Genomic DNA, 22,915 nt, shown 5'->3' with positions numbered 1-22,915 from the left:
CCTGGTGTTGTGTGATTTTTAACTCCTTGCAGACCGACTGTCTCCTGAAGCTAAGTCTGGTTTATGTGCCAGCAGAGTGACAGGGAACATTTATTTATTTCAAGAGGGTTGGAATGTAAAAGCAGCGATGTGCTTCTGAGACTTGATAAAGCGCTGGTTAGGCCCCATTTAGAATACCGTGTCCAGTTTTGGGCCCCACGCCTCAGGAAGGACATACTGGCACTGGAGTGTGTCCAGCGGAGATTCACATGGATGATCCCTGGAATGGTAGTCTAGATTAGAGTGGTGCTGGAAAAGCACAACAGGTCAGGCAGCATCCGAGGAGCAGGAAAATTGACATTTCTGGCAAAACCCTTCCATCAGGAATGGGCCTAACATACGATCAACGACTGAGGATCCTGGGATTGTATTCATTCGAGTTTAGAAGGTTGAGGGGAAATCTAATAGAAACTTACAAGATAATGTATGGCTTAGAAAGGATGGACGCTGGGAAATTGTTTCCGTCAGGCAGGGAGACTAGGACCATGGGCACAGCCTTAGAATTAGAGGGGGTCAGTTTAGAACAGAAATGAGGAGACATTTCTTCAGCCAGAGAGTGGTGGGCCTGCGTAATTCATTGCCACAGAGCGCAGTGGAGGTCGGGGCGTTAAATGTCTTCAAGGCACAGATTGATAAATTCTTAATCTCGCAAGGAATTAAGGGATACGGGGAGAGTGAGGGTAAGTGGCACTGAAATGCCCATTAGCCATGATTGAATGTGGATTGGAGTCGATGGGCCAAATGGCCTTCCACTTCTATTTCTGTTGGTCTTATGGACAAGCTCTTGCCTCTCACTCCAGGTATAAGAGAGCTGCAGGGAACCGGATTTACCAACTCCTCACCTGACTCTGCTGGAGCTCCCCGAAACACTTGATATGATCGTCGGGATAGGATTTGGGTAAAATCTGCTGTCCACAAAAGGTCCAGCGTCAGGGTGAAACAGAGACCAACATGAACATCGCAGAACCGATAACGTCTCTCAGGGAGGTCTGACAGTCAATAATGAGATTAGATTCCTTATAGTGTGGAAACAGGCCCTTTGGCCCAACCAGTCTACATCCGACCCTCCGAAGGGTAACCCACCCAGATCCATTTCCCTCCTAACGCAAACACTACGGGCAATTTAGCATAGCCAATTCACCTGGCCGGCACATCTTTGTGATTGTGGGAGGAAACTGGAGCAGACCCACACAGACATGTGGAAAATGTGCAAACTCCACACAGACAGTCACCCAAGGCTGGAATCGAGCCTGGGTCCCTGGTGCTGTGAGGCAGCAGTGCTAACCACTGAGCCACCATGCCACCCTTCAATCCTGAGATCAAGATTGGGAATCCGTGCACTAAAGTTGAGAAAAGGTGTATTAAATCACTGCCTCCCAGACCTTCTTTCTTGGAGGTCATAGAGATGTACAGCATGGAAACAGACCCTTTGGGAGGACCTGATTATTAATACAACAACATGCAGGTTATTCACTGTATACACTTGGAATCATTGATGCAGTTGGAGAATGATCTTTGTGTGGCAGGATCCTGTTTATTGACAGGGCTGATTATTGATTGTAATAATGTGGTTACTTTACACATTAGCATCCCGTTTACTGGGGAAATTCTTCCCTGATTACTGGAGGAATCTGTGACTGATTACTCAGGAAAACAGGAACTGTACAAATGATTAAATCCTGATTCATCACATACCCACACAGCAGAATCTGAAGAGCAAAGAAGGTGGTCATTTGGCACAAAGGTTGGTACTGACCCTAAAAAATGCTGACAATCTGCCTCCAAACTCCCCTGCTCCTTCCTCCGGAAATAATTCCTGATGAAGGGAATGTCCAAATCGCTTCTGAGGCGTTACTGTTGAATCTGTTTCCTTCAGACATTCACGTAATGTCCTTCAGATTGTGAGATCTCAGTGAGTGAAATATTCTCTCCTCGTCTGCCCACTTTGATTATTTCGCTGCATACTTTGAAGACATGTTCTGTGATTACCAAGTTTCTCCGTGCGCAGATCAAACGGGGGGCCACACATTTTAAAATCAGTCTCCAACCTACAGCACCCAAAGACAAGTAATGATACTTTCTCCAGTCTGTCCGTAGGATGAGATTGTTTTGGAGAGTTGGTCAGCATAAAGGTGTTGGACTGAATGGTCTGTTTCCGTTCGATATGACTGCATGACTGAGACTGTGGGAACAGTGTGATCGAGTCACAGGCAGTTCCCAGTGAAAGGACAACGATTTTGGTCTTTTCGCTTTCTCCTTGGAGGAACTTCCTGTCGATCTGGTACTGGGTGTGGGAAGAGCAGTCTGCAGTCGGAGCCCTGGGGAGAGATGGCGGGGAGGTAGAGCAGGGTGTTGTCAGTGTTAAACAGCACCGCGCTTCCACACTGGTTCCCAGTGGATGAGAAACAGTAGGGCGAAGGATAAGTGGAAGACTGCACCAACTATAAGGTCATGCACTGGTTTTTCTCAGCATGGCTAATGATGACGGATTGAAAGGAGAGAGACAGAGAGAGAGAGAGAATTGTTAACTTCAATCAACATAGGGAAACAGTCATTTTGGAGGAATGGGGTTGAGGGACACAGAAATGAGTCAAATGGACAAGTTGATCACGCAACAGGACACGATGGGAGACAGGACAGAAGTTAGAGAATGATACAGTTTGAGGCAGTTTGCCCTGGTCAGCTCTGGGAAGGGAGGAACATGGCAGAGGCAACTAATCCAATGGCCTGACGTGGTCTACCACAGTCGAGCAGCTCCTCATGTTTTGTGTGGGCTTGAGGATGGAGAGGGGAAAACCCTTAAATGGGACCATTCAGCCCAATTTTGGTGACATCAGCAAACTTACTAACTATACCTCTTATGCTCACATCCAAATCATTTATGTAAATGACAAAAAGTAGAGGACCCAGCACTGATCCTTGTGGCACTCCACAGGTCACAGACCTCCAGTCCAAAAAACAACCCTCCACCACCACCCTCTGTCTTCTACCTTTGAGCCAGTTCTTATCCAAGTGGCTAGTTCTCCCTGTATTCCGTGAGATCTCAGCTTGCTCACCAGTCTCCCATGGGGGACTAGATTAGATTACTTACAGTGTGGAAACAGGCCCTTCGGCCCAATAAGTCCACACTGACCTGCCGAAGCGTATAACCACCCAAACCCATACTCCTACATTTACCCCTTCACCTAACACTACGGGCAATTTAGCATGGCCAATTCACCTAACCTGCACATTTTTGGATTGTGGGAGGAAACCGGAGCACCCGGAGGAAACCCACGCAGACACGGGGAGAATGTGCAAACTCCACACAGAGAGTCACCTGAGGAGGGAATTGAACCCGGGTCTCTGGCGCTGTGAGGCAGCAGTGCTAACCACTGTGCCACTGTGCCGAAGTCTTACTGAAGTCCATATATACCACTTTGCCAGCATCAATCCTCTTCGTTATTTTTTCAAAAAACTCAATCAATTTTGTGAGACATGATTTCCCATGCACAAAGCCATGTTGACTGTCCCTAAACTGTCCTTGTCTTTCCAAATACATGTACATTCTGTCCCTCAGGATTCTCTCCAACAACTTGCCCACCACCGATGTCAGGCTCACTGGTCTATAGTTCCCTGGCTTGTCCTTACCACCTTTCTTAAACAGTGGCACCACATTAGCCAACCTCCAGTCTTCCGGCACCACACCAGTGACTATCGATGATACAGATATCTCAGGAAGGGGCCCAGCAATTACTTCCATAGCTTCCCACAGAGTTCTAGGGGACACCTGATCAGGTCCTGGGGATTAAGCCATGTTTATGCGTTTCAAGACATCCAGCACTTCCTTCTCTGTAATCTGGACATTTTTCAAGATGTCACTATCCATTTCTCTACAGTCTATATCTTCCATGTGCATTTCCACAGTAAATACTGATGCAAAATATTTGTTTAGTATCTACCCCACCTCCTGCAGCTCCACACAAAGGCTGTCTTGCTGATCTTTGAGGGGACCTATTATCTCCCGAGTTACCCTTTTGTCCTTAAAGTATTTGTAAAAACCCTTTGGATTCTCCTTAACTCTATTTGCCAAAGCTATCTCATGTCCCCTTTTTGCCCTCCTGATTTCCCTCTTAAGTATACTCCTACTTCCTTTATACTCTACTAAGGATTCACTCGATCTATCCTATCTATTACATATGCTTCTTTCTTTTTCTTAATCAAACCCTCAATTTCTTCAGTCATCCAGCATTCCCTATACCTACCAGCCTTTCCTTTCACCCTGACAGGAATATACTTTCTTTGGACTCTCGTTATCTCATTTCTGAAGGCTTCCCATTTTCCAGCCGTCCCTTTACCTGTGAACATCTGCCTCCAATCAGCTTTTGAAAGTTCTTGCTCCCACCGTCAAAATTGGCCTTCCTCCAATTTAGAACTTTAACTTTTAGATCTGGTCTATCCTTTTCCATCATTATTTTAAATCTAATATGTGAGAAACAAAACTCACTCACAGTTCAGTCTGAGACAAAGCCTTGGAAACAAGAACATTTTATCCTGTACGGTATTGCAAGAATTGGCGCCCATGCGAGCAAGCGTGCACTACAAAGCATGTAAGCATTCTTATTCACTTTGCATGTTGCAGAATCACACTTCCCTTCTTCCCGTTAGTATAATCTCATCCTATCGTAAGTCGATTACCTCACTTGTTTTTCTCCAGTTTTCCTTGTCTGGCTATCCTGCTGTCCTTGTCCTTGTTTGTTACAGCCTTCCTGTTATTTTATCCAGTTCCCCTTGTCATACCATAAGCTTATTGCGAAATGCCCTGACTGCTTCTTTTGTGGTCAGCTACAACACTTTAAAGTTATTTCTTAGCTTAAAGCTATTTCTTAAAAAAACTTTTATATTCGTTAAAATCTTAGCCTTAGGTATGTTGCAAGAATCCCGCGACCGTTTGTGTAATGTCCCCCTGCAACCCCCCCCCCCCTTACCCCACAACACCCCACTGCCCATCTGCAAAAACAACATCTCTAACTACCACTGCCTGCAGAAACTACATTTCTAACCTCCCACAAATAGCATTATGGTCGCTGGCCCCAAAGTGCTCCCCCACTGACACCTCAGTCACCTGCCCTGCCTTATTTCCCAAGAGTAGGTCAGGTTTTGCACCTTCTCTAGTCGGTACATCCACATACTGAATCAGAAAATTGTCTTGTAAGCACTTAACAAATTCCTCTCCATCTAAACCCTTAACACCATGGCAGTCCCAGTCGATGTTTGGAAAGTTAGAATCCCCTACCATAACCACCCTATTATTTTTACAGATAACTGAGATCTCCTTACAAACTTGTCCCTCAATTTCCCTCTGTTAGAAACAAAATTCAATAAAATTTATAGGAGACCACCAAAACTGGAAACAAGACAACTTATTACGAACTTGCAAGTAAGGGCTTCAATTGCATAAGCAAATGAGCAAATGAGAACTTAGTTTCATGTACAGTTATACCTTTTGAGCTGAGTGAGGTCATTTCTCCAGACTCCTAATTACTCAATCTCTCTCACTGTGCCAGACCACTGCCCAGCTGTGCTCCACCCTTATTACTTCCCCCTTCCCAGGTTGGCAACCTTCCTTTATGTACAAAGTTAAAAATCACACAACACCAGGTTATAGTCCAACAGGTTTAATTGGAAGCAAACTAGCTTTCCGAGCGATGATCCTTCATCAGGTGATAGTGGAGGGCTCGATCGTAACACAGAATTTAGAGCAAAAATTTGCAGTGTGATGTAACTGAAATTATACATTGAAACATTGATTGTCTGTTAAGCCTTTCGTCTGTTAGAATACAGTGATAGTTTCACTTCTTTCATGTGTAAATCACAAAACATTTTTTTAAAAAGTTGCATTCTCGGGTTAACTGTCAACAATGGTGATAGCTGGACAATATGTTGAAGGTGTTAACCCCCTGTGTTCTCTGTCTATGGCCTGATGTTTAGATTGATGCTAATCTAAAAAGTGAGATAACAGAGTTTTACATAAATTCATGCAGTTTTTGAGCTCAGAGTTCTACATGAATGGATGGCTTTGAGATATGTAGAGAAGAGGTGTTGGAAATTCTGGCAAGGGTGAAAATAGATAAGTCCCCTGGGCCTGATGGTATTTATCCTAGGATTCTCTGGGAAGCAAGGGAGGAGATTGCAGAGCCATTGGCCTTGATTTTTGTGTCCTCTTTGTCGACAGGAGTAGTGCCAGAGGACTGGAGGCTAGCAAACGTGGTTCCCTTGTTCAAGAAGGGGAGTAGGGATAATCCTAGTAACTATAGGCCAGTGAGTCTCACTTCTGTTGTGGGCAAAGTCTTAGAGAGAATTGTAAGGGATAGGATTTATGCACATCTGGATAAGAGTGATGTGATCAAGGATAGTCAGCATGGTTTTGTGAAGGGCAGGTCGTGCCTCACAAACCTTATTGAATTCTTTGAGAAGGTGACTAAGGAGGTAGATGAGGGGAAAGCGGTAGATGTGGTATATATGGATTTTAGTAAGGCGTTTGATAAGGTCCCCCATGGTAGGCTACTGCAGAAAATACAGAGATATGGCATTGAAGGTGAGTTGGAGGTTTGGATTAGGAATTGGCTCTCTGGAAGAAGACAGAGGGTAGTAGTTGATGGCAAAGGTTCATCTTGGAGTGCCGTCACTAGCGGTGTTCCGCAAGGATCTGTTTTGGGACCATTGCTGTTTGTCATTTTTATAAATGACCTGGAGGAAGGGTTAGAAGGTTGGGTGAGCAAGTTTGCGGATGATACAAAAGTCGGAGGAGTTGTAGACAGTGAGGAAGGATATGGCAGGTTACAGCGGGATATAGAGAAGCTGCAGAGCTGGGCAGAAAGGTGGCAAATGGAGTTCAATGTAGCTAAGTGTGAAGTGATTCACTTTGGTAAGAGTAATAAAAAGATGGATTACTGGGCTAATGGTAGACTGCTTGGTAGTGTGGAAGAGCAGAGGGATCTTGGTGTCCATGTACACAGATCTCTGAAAGTTGCCACCCAGGTAAATAGTGCAGTGAAGAAGGCATATGGCGTACTGGCTTTTATTGGTAGAGGAATTGAGTTCCGGAGTCCTGAGGTCATGCTGCAGTTGTATAAGACTCTGGTGCGGCCGCATCTGGAATATTGTGTGCTGTTTTGGTCGCCATACTATAGGAAGGATGTGGAGGCACTGGAACGGGTGCAGAGGAAGTTTACCAGGATGTTGCCTGGTATGGTAGGAAGATCGTATGAGGAAAGGCTGAGGCACTTGGGGTTGTTTTCATTGGAGAAAAGAAGGTTTAGGGGTGACTTGATAGAGGTGTACAAGATGATTAGGGGGTTAGATCGGGTTGACAGTGAGAACCTTTTTCCACGTATGGAGTCAGCTATTACAAGGGGGCATAGCTTTAAATTAAGGGGGGGGTAGATATAGGACTGATGTTAGGGGTAGGTTCTTCACTCAGCGAGTTGTAAGTTCATGGAATGCCCTGCCAGTAGCAGTGGTGGACTCTCCCTCTTTATGGGTATTTAAGCGGGCATTGGATAGGCATATGGAGGATAGTGGGTTAGTGTAGGTTAGGTGGGCTTTGATCGGCGCAACATCGAGGGCCGAAGGGCCTGTACTGCGCTGTATTCTTCTATGTTCTATGAATATATGCAGTTTTTGAGCAAAGTGCTATGTAACTCTGCATACATTCATGTACAACTCTGAGCTCAAAAACTGCAGGAATTTATGTAAAACTCTGACTGTCTGGGGCTCGAAAACACAATCCCAATAAGGCGATCATCCGGGCAAAGTTCTCCAGCCCCGCCCCCCCATTCACTCTGATTGGTCAGAGGACAGGCGTTCCCGGACGCAGCGCTCCAGCCCCGCCCCCCATTCACTCTGATTGGTTACGAGGGCAAGGTTCACCAAACAAAGTTTGTCTAGACCCGCCGATATTTCGCTCTGATTGGCTAGAAGTCAACCTTGACTGGCAGGACACTCCAGCCCCGCCCTACCATTGACTCTGATTGGTTGAAGATTTATTCCATTTGCCCGAGGAAATAGCCCGTCCCGATCACTCTGATTGGTTAAAATGACGCGTTCGACCGCGCGACTCCGCCCGATGACCGCGCCCCCTGACTCTTATTGGTCCACGGCCGCCGTCAATCGCCGCGTGTCCGGGCTCGGAGCATGCGCAGCCGCGATGTGGAATCGGGCCCTGGCTGGAGTGCGAGCCCGGGGATTGGTCCAGGAGCGTCTCGTGCAGGTCCTGCACTGACACAGGGGGGTGAGCACTGGATCCTGCACTGACACAGGGGGGTGAGCACTGTCCTGCACTGACACAGGGGGGTGAGCACTGGATCCTGCACTGACACAGGGGGGTGAGCACTGGATCCTGCACTGACACAGGGGGGTGAGCACTGGATCCTGCACTGACACAGGGGGGTGAGCACTGTCCTGCACTGACACAGGGGGGTGAGCACTGGATCCTGCACTGACACAGGGGGGTGAGCACTGGATCCTGCACTGACACAGGGGGGTGAGCACTGGATCCTGCACTGACACAGGGGGGTGAGCACTGTCCTGCACTGACACAGGGGGGTGAGCACTGGATCCTGCACTGACACAGGGGGGTGAGCACTGGATCCTGCACTGACACAGGGGGGTGAGCACTGGATCCTGCACTGACACAGGGGGGTGAGCATTGGATCCTGCACTGACACAGGGGGGTGAGCACTGGATCCCTATCCTGCACTGACACAGGGGGGGTGAGCACTGGATCCTGCACTGACACAGGGGGGTGAGCACTGGATCCTGCACTGACACAGGGGGGGGGGTGAGCACTGTCCTGCACTGACACAGGGGGGTGAGCACTGTCCTGCACTGACACAGGGGGGTGAGCACTGGATCCTGCACTGACACAGGGGGGTGAGCACTGTCCTGCACTGACACAGGGGGGTGAGCACTGGATCCTGCACTGACACAGGGGGGTGAGCACTGGATCCTGCACTGACACAGGGGGGTGAGCACTGTCCTGCACTGACACAGGGGGGTGAGCACTGGATCCTGCACTGACACAGGGGGGTGAGCACTGGATCCTGCACTGACACAGGGGGGTGAGCACTGGATCCTGCACTGACACAGGGGGGTGAGCACTGGATCCTGCACTGACACAGGGGGGTGAGCACTGGATCCTGCACTGACACAGGGGGGTGAGCACTGGATCCTGCACTGACACAGGGGGGTGAGCACTGGATCCTGCACTGACACAGGGGGGTGAGCACTGGATCCTGCACTGACACAGGGGGGGGTGAGCACTGTCCTGCACTGACACAGGGGGGGGTGAGCACTGAATCCTGCACTGACACAGGGGGGTGAGAACTGTCCTGCACTGACACAGGGGGGTGAGCACTGTCCTGCACTGACACAGGGGGGTGAGCACTGGATCCTGCACTGACACAGGGGGGTGAGCACTGTCCTGCACTGACACAGGGGGGTTAGCACTGTCCTGCACTGACACAGGGGGGTGAGCACTGTCCTGCACTGACACAGGGGGGTGAGCACTGTCCTGCACTGACACAGGGGGGTGAGCACTGGATCCCTATCCTGCACTGACACAGGGGGGTGAGCACTGGATCCTGCACTGACACAGGGGGGTGAGCACTGGATCCTGCAGTGACACAGGGGGGTGAGCACTGTCCTGCACTGACACAGGGGGGTGAGCACTGGATCCCTATCCTGCACTGACACAGGGGGGTGAGCACTGGATCCTGCACTGACACAGGGGGGTGAGCACTGGATCCCTGTCCTGCACTGACACAGGGGGGTGAGCACTGGATCCTGCACTGACACAGGGGGGTGAGCACTGGATCCTGCACTGACACAGGGGGGTGAGCACTGTCCTGCACTGACACAGGGGGGTGAGCACTGTCCTGCACTGACACAGGGGGGTGAGCACTGTCCTGCACTGACACAGGGGGGTGAGCACTGTCCTGCACTGACACAGGGGGGTGAGCACTGTCCTGCACTGACACAGGGGGGTGAGCACTGTCCTGCACTGACACAGGGGGGTGAGCACTGGATCCCTATCCTGCACTGACACAGGGGGGTGAGCACTGGATCCTGCACTGACACAGGGGGGTGAGCACTGGATCCTGCACTGACACAGGGGGGTGAGCACTGTCCTGCACTGACACAGGGGGGTGAGCACTGGATCCCTATCCTGCACTGACACAGGGGGGTGAGCACTGGATCCTGCACTGACACAGGGGGGTGAGCACTGTCCTGCACTGACACAGGGGGGTGAGCACTGTCCTGCACTGACACAGGGGGGTGAGCACTGTCCTGCACTGACACAGGGGGGTGAGCACTGTCCTGCACTGACACAGGGGGGTGAGAACTGTCCTGCACTGACACAGGGGGGTGAGCACTGGATCCCTGTCCTGCACTGACACAGGGGGGTGAGCACTGGATCCCTGTCCTGCACTGACACAGGGGGGTGAGCACTGGATCCCTGTCCTGCACTGACACGGGGGTGAGCACTGGATCCCTGTCCTGCACTGACACAGGGGGGTGAGCACTGGATCCCTGTCCTGCAGTGACACAGGGGGGTGAGCACTGGATCCCTATCCTGCACTGACACAGGGGGGTGAGCACTGGATACTGCACTGACACAGGGGGGTGAGCACTGGATACTGCACTGACACAGGGGGGTGAGCACTGGATCCTGCACTGACACAGGGGGGTGAGCACTGTCCTGCACTGACACAGGGGGGTGAGCACTGGATCCTGCACTGACACAGGGGGGTGAGCACTGGATCCTGCACTGACACAGGGGGGTGAGCACTGGATCCTGCACTGACACAGGGGGGTGAGCACTGTCCTGCACTGACACAGGGGGGTGAGCACTGGATCCTGCACTGACACAGGGGGGTGAGCACTGGATCCTGCACTGACACAGGGGGGTGAGCACTGGATCCTGCACTGACACAGGGGGGTGAGCACTGGATCCTGCACTGACACAGGGGGGTGAGCACTGGATCCCTATCCTGCACTGACACAGGGGGGTGAGCACTGGATCCTGCACTGACACAGGGGGGTGAGCACTGGATCCTGCACTGACACAGTGGGGGGGGGTGAGCACTGTCCTGCACTGACACAGGGGGGTGAGCACTGTCCTGCACTGACACAGGGGGGTGAGCACTGGATCCTGCACTGACACAGGGGGGTGAGCACTGTCCTGCACTGACACAGGGGGGTGAGCACTGGATCCTGCACTGACACAGGGGGGTGAGCACTGGATCCTGCACTGACACAGGGGGGTGAGCACTGTCCTGCACTGACACAGGGGGGTGAGCACTGGATCCTGCACTGACACAGGGGGGTGAGCACTGGATCCTGCACTGACACAGGGGGGTGAGCACTGGATCCTGCACTGACACAGGGTGGTGAGCACTGGATCCTGCACTGACACAGGGTGGTGAGCACTGGATCCTGCACTGACACAGGGGGGTGAGCACTGGATCCTGCACTGACACAGGGGGGTGAGCACTGGATCCTGCACTGACACAGGGGGGTGAGCACTGGATCCTGCACTGACACAGGGGGGGTGAGCACTGTCCTGCACTGACACAGGGGGGGGTGAGCACTGAATCCTGCACTGACACAGGGGGGTGAGAACTGTCCTGCACTGACACAGGGGGGTGAGCACTGTCCTGCACTGACACAGGGGGGTGAGCACTGGATCCTGCACTGACACAGGGGGGTGAGCACTGTCCTGCACTGACACAGGGGGGTGAGCACTGTCCTGCACTGACACAGGGGGGTGAGCACTGTCCTGCACTGACACAGGGGGGTGAGCACTGTCCTGCACTGACACAGGGGGGTGAGCACTGGATCCCTATCCTGCACTGACACAGGGGGGTGAGCACTGGATCCTGCACTGACACAGGGGGGTGAGCACTGGATCCTGCACTGACACAGGGGGGTGAGCACTGGATCCTGCACTGACACAGGGGGGTGAGCACTGGATCCTGCACTGACACAGGGGGGTGAGCACTGGATCCTGTACTGACACAGGGGGGTGAGCACTGGATCCTGCACTGACACAGGGGGGTGAGCACTGGATCCTGCACTGACACAGGGGGGTGAGCACTGGATCCCTGTCCTGCACTGACACAGGGGGGTGAGCACTGGATCCTGCACTGACACAGGGGGGTGAGCACTGTCCTGCACTGACACAGGGGGGTGAGCACTGTCCTGCACTGACACAGGGGGGTGAGCACTGTCCTGCACTGACACAGGGGGGTGAGCACTGGATCCCTATCCTGCACTGACACAGGGGGGTGAGCACTGGATCCTGCACTGACACAGGGGGGTGAGCACTGGATCCTGCAGTGACACAGGGGGGTGAGCACTGTCCTGCACTGACACAGGGGGGTGAGCACTGGATCCCTATCCTGCACTGACACAGGGGGGTGAGCACTGGATCCTGCACTGACACAGGGGGGTGAGCACTGGATCCCTGTCCTGCACTGACACAGGGGGGTGAGCACTGGATCCTGCACTGACACAGGGGGGTGAGCACTGGATCCTGCACTGACACAGGGGGGTGAGCACTGTCCTGCACTGACACAGGGGGGTGAGCACTGTCCTGCACTGACACAGAGGGGTGAGCACTGTCCTGCACTGACACAGGGGGGTGAGCACTGTCCTGCACTGACACAGGGGGGTGAGCACTGTCCTGCACTGACACAGGGGGGTGAGCACTGGATCCCTATCCTGCACTGACACAGGGGGGTGAGCACTGGATCCTGCACTGACACAGGGGGGTGAGCACTGGATCCTGCAGTGACACAGGGGGGTGAGCACTGTCCTGCACTGACACAGGGGGGTGAGCACTGGATCCCTATCCTGCACTGACACAGGGGGGTGAGCACTGGATCCTGCACTGACACAGGGGGGTGAGCACTGGATCCTGCACTGACACAGGGGGGTGAGCACTGTCCTGCACTGACACAGGGGGGTGAGCACTGTCCTGCACTGACACAGGGGGGTGAGCACTGGATCCTGCACTGACACAGGGGGGTGAGCACTGGCCTGCACTGACACAGGGGGGTGAGCACTGGATCCCTGTCCTGCACTGACACAGGGGGGTGAGCACTGGATCCCTGTCCTGCACTGACACAGGGGGGTGAGCACTGGATCCCTGTCCTGCACTGACACGGGGGTGAGCACTGGATCCCTGTCCTGCACTGACACAGGGGGGTGAGCACTGGATCCCTGTCCTGCAGTGACACAGGGGGGTGAGCACTGGATCCCTATCCTGCACTGACACAGGGGGGTGAGCACTGGATACTGCACTGACACAGGGGGGGTGAGCACTGGATCCCTTTCCTGCACTGACACAGGGGGGTGAGCACTGGATCCTGCACTGACACAAGGGGGTGAGCACTGGATCCTGCACTGACACAGGGGGGTGAGCACTGGATCCTGCACTGACACAGGGGGGTGAGCACTGGATCCTAGACTGACACAGGGGGGTGAGCACTGGATCCTGCACTGACACGGGGGTGAGCACTGTCCTGCACTGACACAGGGGGGTGAGCACTGTCCTGCACTGACACAGGGGGGTGAGCACTGGATCCTGCACTGACACAGGGGGGTGAGCACTGGATCCCTGTCCTGCACTGACACAGGGGCGTGAGCACTGGATCCTGCACTGACACAGGGGGGTGAGCACTGGATCCCTATCCTGCACTGACACAGGGGGGTGAGCACTGGATCCTGCACTGACACAGGGGGGTGAGCACTGGATCCCTGTCCTGCACTGACACCGGGGGGTGAGCACTGGATCCCTGTCCTGCACTGACACCGGGGGGTGAGCACTGGATCCGTATCCTGCCCTGACACAGGGGGGTGAGCACTGTCCTGCACTGACACAGGGGGGGTGAGCACTGGATCCCTATCCTGCCCTGACACAGGGGGGTGAGCACTGTATCCCTATCCTGCACTGACACAGGGGGGTGAGCACTGAATCCCTATCCTGCACTGACACGGGGTGAGCACTGGATCCCTGTCCTGCACTGACACAGGGAGGTGAGCACTGTCCTGCACTGACACAGGAGGGTGAGCACTGGATCCCTATCCTGCACTGACACAGGGGGGGGAGCACTGGATCCCTATCCTGCACTGACACAGGGGGGTGAGCACTGGATCCCTGTCCCGCACTGACACAGGGGGGTGAGCACTGGATCCCTATCCTGCGCTGACACAGGGGGGTGAGCACTGGATCCCTATCCTGACCCTGACACTGACACAGGGGGGTGAGCACTGGATCTCTATCCTGACACTGACGCAGGGGGTGAGCACTGGATCCCTGTCCTGCACTGACACAGGGGGGTGAGCACTGGATCCCTATCCTGCACTGACACAGGGGGGTGAGCACTGGATCCCTATCCTTACACTGACACAGGGGGGTGAGCACTGGATCCCTGTCCTTACACTGACACAGGGGGGTGAGCACTGGATCCCTATCCTGCACTGACACAGGGGGTTGAGCACTGGATCCCTATCCTGCACTGACACAGGTAGGTGAGCACTGGATCCCTGTCCTGCACTGACACAGGGGGGTGAGCACTGGATCCCTGTCCTGCACTGACACAGGGGGGTGAGCACTGGATCCCTGTCCTGCACTGACACAGGGGGTGAGCACTGGATCCTGCACTGACACAGGGGGGTGAGCACTGGATCCCTGTCCTGCACTGACACAGGGGGGTGAGCACTGGATCCCTATCCTGCACTGACACAGCGGGGTGAGCACTGGATCCTGCACTGACACAGGGGGGTGAGCACTGGATCCCTATCCTGCACTGACACAGGGGGGTGAGCACTGGATCCCTATCCTGCACTGACACAGCGGGGTGAGCACTGGATCCTGCACTGACACATGGGGGTGAGCACTGGATCTCTGTCCTGCACTGACACAGGGGGGTGAGCACTGGATCCCTATCCTGCACTGACACAGGGGGGTGAGCACTGGATCCTGCACTGACACAGGGGGTGAGAACTGGATCTCTGTCCTGCACTGACACAGAGGGGTGAGCACTGGATCCCTGTCCTGCACTGACACAGGGGGGTGAGCACTGGATCCCTATCCTGCCCTGACACAGGGGGGTGAGCACTGTCCTGCACTGACACAGGGGGGTGAGCACTGGATCCCTATCCTGCACTGACACAGGGGGGTGATCCCTATCCTGCACTGACTCAGGGGGTGAGCACTGGATCTCTATCCTGCACTGACACAGGGTGGTGAGCACTGGATCCCTGTCCTGCACTGACACAGGGAGGTGAGCACTGGATCCCTATCCTTCACTGACACAGGGGGGGTGAGCACTGGATCCCTGTCCTTCACTGACACAGGGAGGTGAGCACTGGATCCCTGTCCTGCACTGACACAGTGGGGTGAGCACTGGATCCCTATCCTGCACAGACACAGGGGGGTGATCCCTATCCTGCACTGACACAGGGGGGTGAGCACTGGATCCCTGTCCTGCACTGACACCGGGAGGTGAGCACTGGATCCCTATCCTGCACTGACACAGGGGGGTGAGCACTGGATCCCTATCCTGCACTGACACAGGGGGGTGAGCACTGGATCCCTATCCTGCACTGACACAGGGGGGTGAGCACTGGATCCCTGTCCTGCACTGACACAGGGGGATGAGCACTGGATCCCTATCCTGCACTGACACAGGGGGGTGAGCACTGGAGCCCTATCCTGCACTGACACAGGGGGGTGAGCACTGGATCCCTGTCCTGCACTGACACGGGGGGGTGAGCACTGTCCTGCACTGACACAGGGGGGTGAGCACTGGATCCCTATCCTGCACTGACACAGGGGGGTGAGCACTGGATCCCTATCCTGCACTGACACAGGGGGTTGAGCACTGGATCCCTATCCTGCACTGACACAGGGGGGGTGAGCACTGGATCCCTATCCTTCACTGACACAGGGGGGTGAGCACTGGATCCCTATCCTGCACTGACACAGGGGTGTGAGCACTGGATCCTTGTCCTGCACTGACACAGGGGGGTGAGCACTGGATCCCTGTTCTGCACTGACACAGGGGGGTGAGCACTGGATCCCTGTCCTGCACTGACACATGGGGGTGAGCACTGGATCCCTGTCCTGCACTGACGCAGGGAGGTGAGCACTGGATCCCTATCCTTACACTGACACAGGGGGGTGAGCACTGGATTCCTATCCTTACACTGACACAGGGAGGTGAGCACTGGATCCCTATCCTGCACTGACACAGGGGGGTGAGCACTGGATCCCTATCCTGCACTGACACAGGGAGGTGAGCACTGGATCCCTATCCTGCACTGACACGGGGTGAGCACTGGATCCCTGTCCTGCACTGACACAGTGAGGTGAGCACTGTCCTGCATTGAAACAGGGGGGTGAGCACTGGATCCCTATCCTGCACTGACACAGGGGGGTGAGCACTGGATCCCTGTCCTACACTGACAGAGGGGGGTGTGTGAGCACTGGATCCCTATCCTGCACTGACACAGGGGGGTGAGCACTGGATCCCTGTCCTGCACTGACACAGTGGGGTGAGCACTGGATCCCTGTCCTGCACTGACACAGGGGGGTGAGCACTGGATCCCTATCCTGCGCTGACACAGGGGGGTGAGCACTGGATCCCTATCCTTACACTGACACAGGGGGGTGAGCACTGGATCCCTATCCTGCACTGACACAGGGAGGTGAGCACTGGATCCCTGTCCTGCACTGACACAGGGGGGTGAGCACTGGATCTCTATCCTGACACTGACGCAGGGGGGTGAGCACTGGATCCCTATCCTGCACTGACACAGGGGGATGATCCCTATCCTGCACTGACACAGGGGGTTGAGCACTGGATCCCTGTCCTGCACTGACACGGGGAGGGGGGGGGGGGTGAGCACTGGATCCCTGTCCTGCACTGACACAGGGGGGTGAGCACTGGATCCCTATCCTGCACTGACACAGGGGGATGATCCCTATCCTGCACTGACACAGGGGGGTGAGCACTGGATCCCTATCCTGCACTGACACAGGGGGTGAGCACTGGATCCCTATCCTGCACTGACACAGGGGGTGAGCACTGGATCCCTATCCTGCACTGACACAGGGGGTGAGCACTGGATCCCTATCCTGCACTGACACAGGGGGGTGAGCACTGAATCCCTATCCTGCACTGACACAGGGGGGTGAGCACTGGATCCCTATCCTGCACTGACACGGGGATGGGGTGAGCACTGGATCCCTATCCTGCACTGACACAGGGGGGTGATCCCTATCCTGCACTGACACAGGGGGGTGAGCACTGGATCCCTGTCCTGCACTGACACAGGGGGGTGAGCACTGGATCCCTATCCTGCACTGACACAGGGGGTGGGCACTGGATCCCTATCCTGCACTGACACAGGGGGGGGGTGAGCACTGGATCCCTGTCCTGCACTGACACAGGGGGGGTGAGCACTGGATCCCTATCCTGCACTGACACAGGGGGGTGAACACTGGATCCCTATCCTGCACTGACACAGGGGGGTAATCCCTGGATCCCTATCCTGCACTGACACAGGGGGTTAATCCCTGGATCCCTATCCTGCACTGACACGGGATGTGCCCTTTTCTGTAAACTCTCTGGACAGGGTGTGAGGAGGGAGGGGTTTATGGAAACAAAACTCTAACCAAACACAACATTCAAGTCTCTCAGCAGCTGGACACCATCCACCTGGAAACGTGAAAGCAGAAATCTTTCTCTGCTCTAAATGTGGGAAAAGATTTCCGACATCAGGATAACTGGAGAAAACACCGAGGCACACAGTGGTGGTTCCACTGCAGCAACTGCAGAGAGGCCTGAGGCCAGTCACAGCCTGAAAAATCATCACACTGTTCCCCAACACAGCAGAAACCATCCACGTGTTCCCTTTGTGGAGAATTAATCACTCAACCAGGAGAGAGTTAAGGATACCCACGCCATGGAGAAACTGTGGAAATGTATGGACTGTGGGAAAGGATTCAAATGCCCATCCGATTTGGAAATTCATCGACGCAGTCACACTGGGGAGAGGCCGTTCACTTGTCCCGAGTGTGGGAAGGGATTCACACGGTCATCACACCTGCTGACACATCAGCGTGTTCACACGGACAGGAGACCTTTCAAATGTCCAAACTGTGGGAAAGTCTATAAAAGTTCCAGGGAACTGACGCTTCACCAACATGTTCACTCTGACGAAAGACCCTTTGTGTGCTCTCAATGTGGGGCAGGGTTCAAGCGATTAGCTGACCTCACTGTACACCAGCGGGTTCACACCGGGGAGAGACCGTTCTCCTGCCCGGAGTGCGGGAAGAGATTTACCACATCGTCCAGCCTGCGGGTACACCGGCGCCTTCACTCCGCAAAGCGGCCGTTCACCTGCCCTGATTGTGGAAAGGGATTCACAAATTCGACTGAGCTGCTGATACACCAGCGGGTTCACACCGGGGAGAGACCGTTCTCCTGTCCCGAGTGTGGGAAAGGGTTTGCTCAATCATCCATCGTGATAAAACACCAGCTCGTTCACACTGAGGAGAGACCTTTCGAGTGTCCGAAGTGCAGGAAATTCTACAAAAGCTCTGCTGAATTGATGGTCCATCAGCGTGTTCACTCTGACGAGAGACCGTTCTCATGCTCTCACTGCGGCACTGGGTTCAAGCGAGCGTCAGACCTCACTGTCCACCAGCGGGTTCACACCGGGGAGAGGCCGTTCTCCTGCCCGGAATGTGGGAAGAGGTTTACCACATCGTCCAACCTGCTGACGCACCAGCGGCTCCACTCGGTGAACAGACCATTCACCTGCTCTGAGTGTGAAAAGGGATTCACTAATTCATCCGCCCTACGCATGCACCAGCGGGTTCACACCGGGGAGAGGCTGTTCATCTGCTCGGAATGTGGGAAAGGATTCACTCAGTCAGCCACCCTGCTCAGACACCAGCGGGTTCATGTCGATGAGAGGGATTCTGATTGAGATGTATAAGATTATTAAAGGATTGGACACTCTGGAGGCAGGAAGAATGTTTCCGCTGATGGGTGAGTCCAGAATCAGAGGACACAGTTTAAAAATAAGGGATAGATCATTTCGAACAGAGTTGAGGAGAAACTTCTTCACCCGGAGAGTGGTGGGTGTGTGGAATGCTCTGCCCTAGAAGGCAGTGGAGGCCCAGTCTCTAGATACATTCAAGAAAGAGTTGGATAGAGCTCTTAAAGACAGTGGAATCCAGGGTTATGGGGATAAGGCAGGAACAGGATACTGATTGTGGATGATCATAATGAATGGTGGTGCTGGCTTGAAAGGCCGAATGGCCTCCTCCTGCACCTATTGACAAAAGGTTGTTTACCCGGTCGGACAGTGGAAACAGATGCACTCTGTCATCCCATTGCTGAGTCAGCAGCAAGTTTACAAAAGACTGGAGTTTTCTGTACACCATAGCCAAGACTGAGTTATCGGCAGAGGTTGGATAAGCTAGGACCTTTTCCTTAAGAGCGTAGGAGACTGAGGAGGGAGCTTATCGAGGTGTATAAGATCATGAGAGGCCTGGATAGGGTAACTGCACTCAGTCCTTTTCCCCAGGGTTGGGGAATCGAGGATTAGAGGGCATCAGTTAAAGGTTAGAGGGGAAAAAATACAAGGGAACCTGCTAGGCGTTTTTTTTACACAGAGGGTGGTACGCATATGGAATGAGCTGCCAGCAGAAGAGGTTGAGGTGGGTACACTAACAACATTTAAAAGGCATTTGGACAAATACATGGATAGGAAAGGTTTAGAATGATATCGGCCACATGCAGGGAAATGGGGTCAGCATGGACCAGTTTCGGTCAAAGGGTCAGTCTCCACACTGTAGGACTCTGCGACTCAGCCATTTTCCCTTTTAGCTTCTTTCTGCTGATATTAATAAACTTCAGTCCAACTTTAGGGGCTAATGTTCTGGCTGGAAAACCACTACGTCAGCTTTGTGTTCAATGCAGCGCATTGAGTCTTTTTAATATCTCGTCTCCTCCAAGCTCACCTTCAACAACAAATGCAAGGGGGCAGACTGAGATTGAGACAATCTGATCAGCTGGCCCTGCTGCTTCCCTCCTGGGTACAACACATTTGTCCGGGTTGGGAAGGAAATAGGAATGTAATTGTGCTGGGAGCAGTAAGCTTGCAGAGGCGAATACTCAAAAGACAAGCAGTCCCTGTTCACTCCAAGCAGAGAATACAACATAGGTGCCTTGTTCCTTCTCTTCTTGTGTAAATGTTAGTGGTTTTAACTGTTTGAACTGTTTCCAACGTGTGATACTCCCACAATGACCAATGACTTGAATGCAACACTGGGGAAGCAGAAGCACTCCCTGAGACAGAGGTTTGATGTAGTCTGGTGCTAAGGACTTGTAGCCTGAGTCTTTTAGCTGCCTTTACTATGATACGGTATGGGGGAAAGTAGGAATATATTTCTGAATGTGAGTTTGTATTTTCCTGTGTTGTTTCCCTCACTGCGTGCCCCTCTGACAGGCTTTTTCTGACTGGCAGTGATTAACCTGATGCACAGCTTGGCTTTACACAGGGGCTGGTGGTCAAAATCCCAGACCATCCCGGCAGTGTCACAGGTGAGAGCAGACAGAGTGCCACAGAGGCCTGTGGGATGTTTATAATGAGGTGAAACTCACCAGAGCTCACGGGGAGAAACGATCCGTGAAATTCAGAGAATTTTGGTGTAAAACCGAGCCTGTGTTTTTCCTTATTATGGGTGAATCCGGAATCAGAGGGCACCGTTTTCAAATTAGGAGTTGCCTTTTCAGGATAAAGGGAGAGGAGAAGGGATTATTTTATTTTTGTCTCAGATGGTTGGGCGACTTTGGGACTCTGTATCACAGGAGGTGGTGGAGGCACAAGCAGTGAGTAGTTTTTAGGCACAGGTAGTTTTTTTTTGGTTTGGCAGTGGGATCAAAGTTAATCGGGAGTGGGTGGAAATGTGGGAATTGGAGCTCAAGTGGAGTCAAAAGGCAGAGGGACCTGTATCTTCTGAAAAGTACCTGTATTTTATAAGTACCTGTATCTTCTAATGAGAACATTCGGTCTGGATGTATCACTCCCTGGTATGGCAACTGTACCATTCAAGATCGGAGACTGTTACAGAGAGTGGTGAACTCGGCCCAGACAATCACAAAGGCCAATCTCCCATCTACCAGGCCCACTGTCAAGGAAAGGCCACCAGCATTCTCAAAGATCCATCCCACCCTGGCAATGTTTTTCTACAACCTCTACCATCGGGGAGAAGGTACAGAAGCCTGACCACACGCACCAGGCGGTTTTGAAACAGTTTCGACCCAACTGTTGTTAGAATACTGAATGGACTCACAAACTCTTAACATTCACCTGTACCTGTGTTTTTGTTTCTGCTGCTGTTTACCTATTATTTACTATCTATGCGACTTAACTCTGTGATCTGCCTGTATTGCTCGCAAGACAAAGGTTTTCGCTGTGCTTCAGTACACATGACAATAAATTCAATTCAATTCAAGTCATATGTCTGTTGGAAGCTGGGATGTTGAACTGAACGCAGATCAGCAATTGACCAAAGCTCCTGAGATAGCACGTTCCAATCCCACGACCTCTGCTTTCCAGAAGGGCAAAGGGGGCAGACACATGGGAACACCACTCCCAGGTCTCCAAGTCACCTGACTTGGAAATCTATCCCCTTTGCTTTAATGTCACTGGGTCAAATCTGTCAGCCACACTCCTCACTTAACCCTCTGTTTCTGACTGGAGGCCAATTAGCTCATTCAGTTAAGTGCAGGATGTCTTTCTCATTTTGACGTTAGTCTCAAAATGACTTACTTCACCTTCTCAGCTTATTTCAGTCGAAAAACAAATGGTAAATCGTCAGAAGGTGGTGACATTGGATTTAAATTTCTGGCGCAGGCCCATCTGAAGTTGTTCATCTGCAGATCGTTGTTTATTCCCCCCAGACATGGTCCAGGGACCGGTCACATGGTTAAAAACACTTCTCTTTAACAGTTCATAGACAAGGAGACAAACAGCTCCAATAGAAGCTTTCCATTTAGAAGTGTCTCCAACAATTTTCTTTCACTGGAATGTCCATCAGCAATGGGCACATCCAAGGTGGCTTATCCCAATTCCCATTCGGTGCTTCATTCCTTCACTCTTTCTCTGACTCTCAGTCACTTCTGTACAACTTGACACGTCCCATTCTAGCTGCTGTCCTGTCACATTCATGAGCCCTGGAGAATATTATACCCAACGCTTAGAATATCGTTCAGACAGGATTCTGAGCTTTAATGCAATGGGTTTATTCGTTTTTAAATTTTATTTCGCATCTATTCCAGGGACGGCATGGTGGCTCAGCGGTTAGCGCTGCTGCCTCACAGTACCAGGATCCCAGGTTCGATTCCAGCCTCGGATTCCAGTGTCTGAGTGGGTTTCCTCTCACAGTCCAAAGATGTGTAGGTTAGGGTGTATTGGCCATGCTAAATTGTCCCAAAATGTTAGCTGTATTAGTCAAGGGTAAATATAGGGTAGGGGAATGGGTTGGTGTGGACTTGTTGGGCCGAAGGGATTGTTTCCATACTGAAGGGAATCTGAAAAAAAAAATTCCTTCCTCTTTTCCTGGTACATTGTACTTGGTATTGTTTTTATTTTAATCTTTGCCCAGTCTCAGATAGCTGACACATTCACTTAATCTTCAGATGAATTTTGACTAATCAAAATTTTGACTTAGTCAAAATTCAGGAATGGCCTAAACTATTCAACAATTGTTTTTGTTAACTTCTGATTCTCTGTTTAAGCTTCGAGT

At 52.6% G+C, this 22,915-nt stretch overlaps 1 protein-coding gene across 1 annotated transcript; it reads left to right on the top strand.

Moving 5' to 3' along the window:
- Positions 1 to 8,202: 8,202 nt before the first annotated feature.
- LOC140460498 (uncharacterized) lies at positions 8,203 to 21,595 on the top strand. Its single transcript, XM_072555064.1, has 2 exons — positions 8,203 to 8,311; positions 17,785 to 21,595. The coding sequence occupies exon 2, from the start codon at positions 18,058 to 18,060 to the stop codon at positions 19,084 to 19,086; it is 1,029 nt and encodes a 342-aa protein (XP_072411165.1). The 5' UTR covers positions 8,203 to 8,311; positions 17,785 to 18,057; the 3' UTR covers positions 19,087 to 21,595.
- The last annotated feature ends 1,320 nt before the right edge of the window (positions 21,596 to 22,915 follow it).

This window comes from Chiloscyllium punctatum, chromosome 36 (assembly GCF_047496795.1).
Source record: "Chiloscyllium punctatum isolate Juve2018m chromosome 36, sChiPun1.3, whole genome shotgun sequence".
In the NCBI taxonomy this organism is placed as follows: domain Eukaryota; kingdom Metazoa; phylum Chordata; class Chondrichthyes; order Orectolobiformes; family Hemiscylliidae; genus Chiloscyllium; species Chiloscyllium punctatum.
The sequence above is the reverse complement of the archived record's forward strand: the minus strand, read 5'-3'. Positions and strand labels throughout refer to the sequence as shown.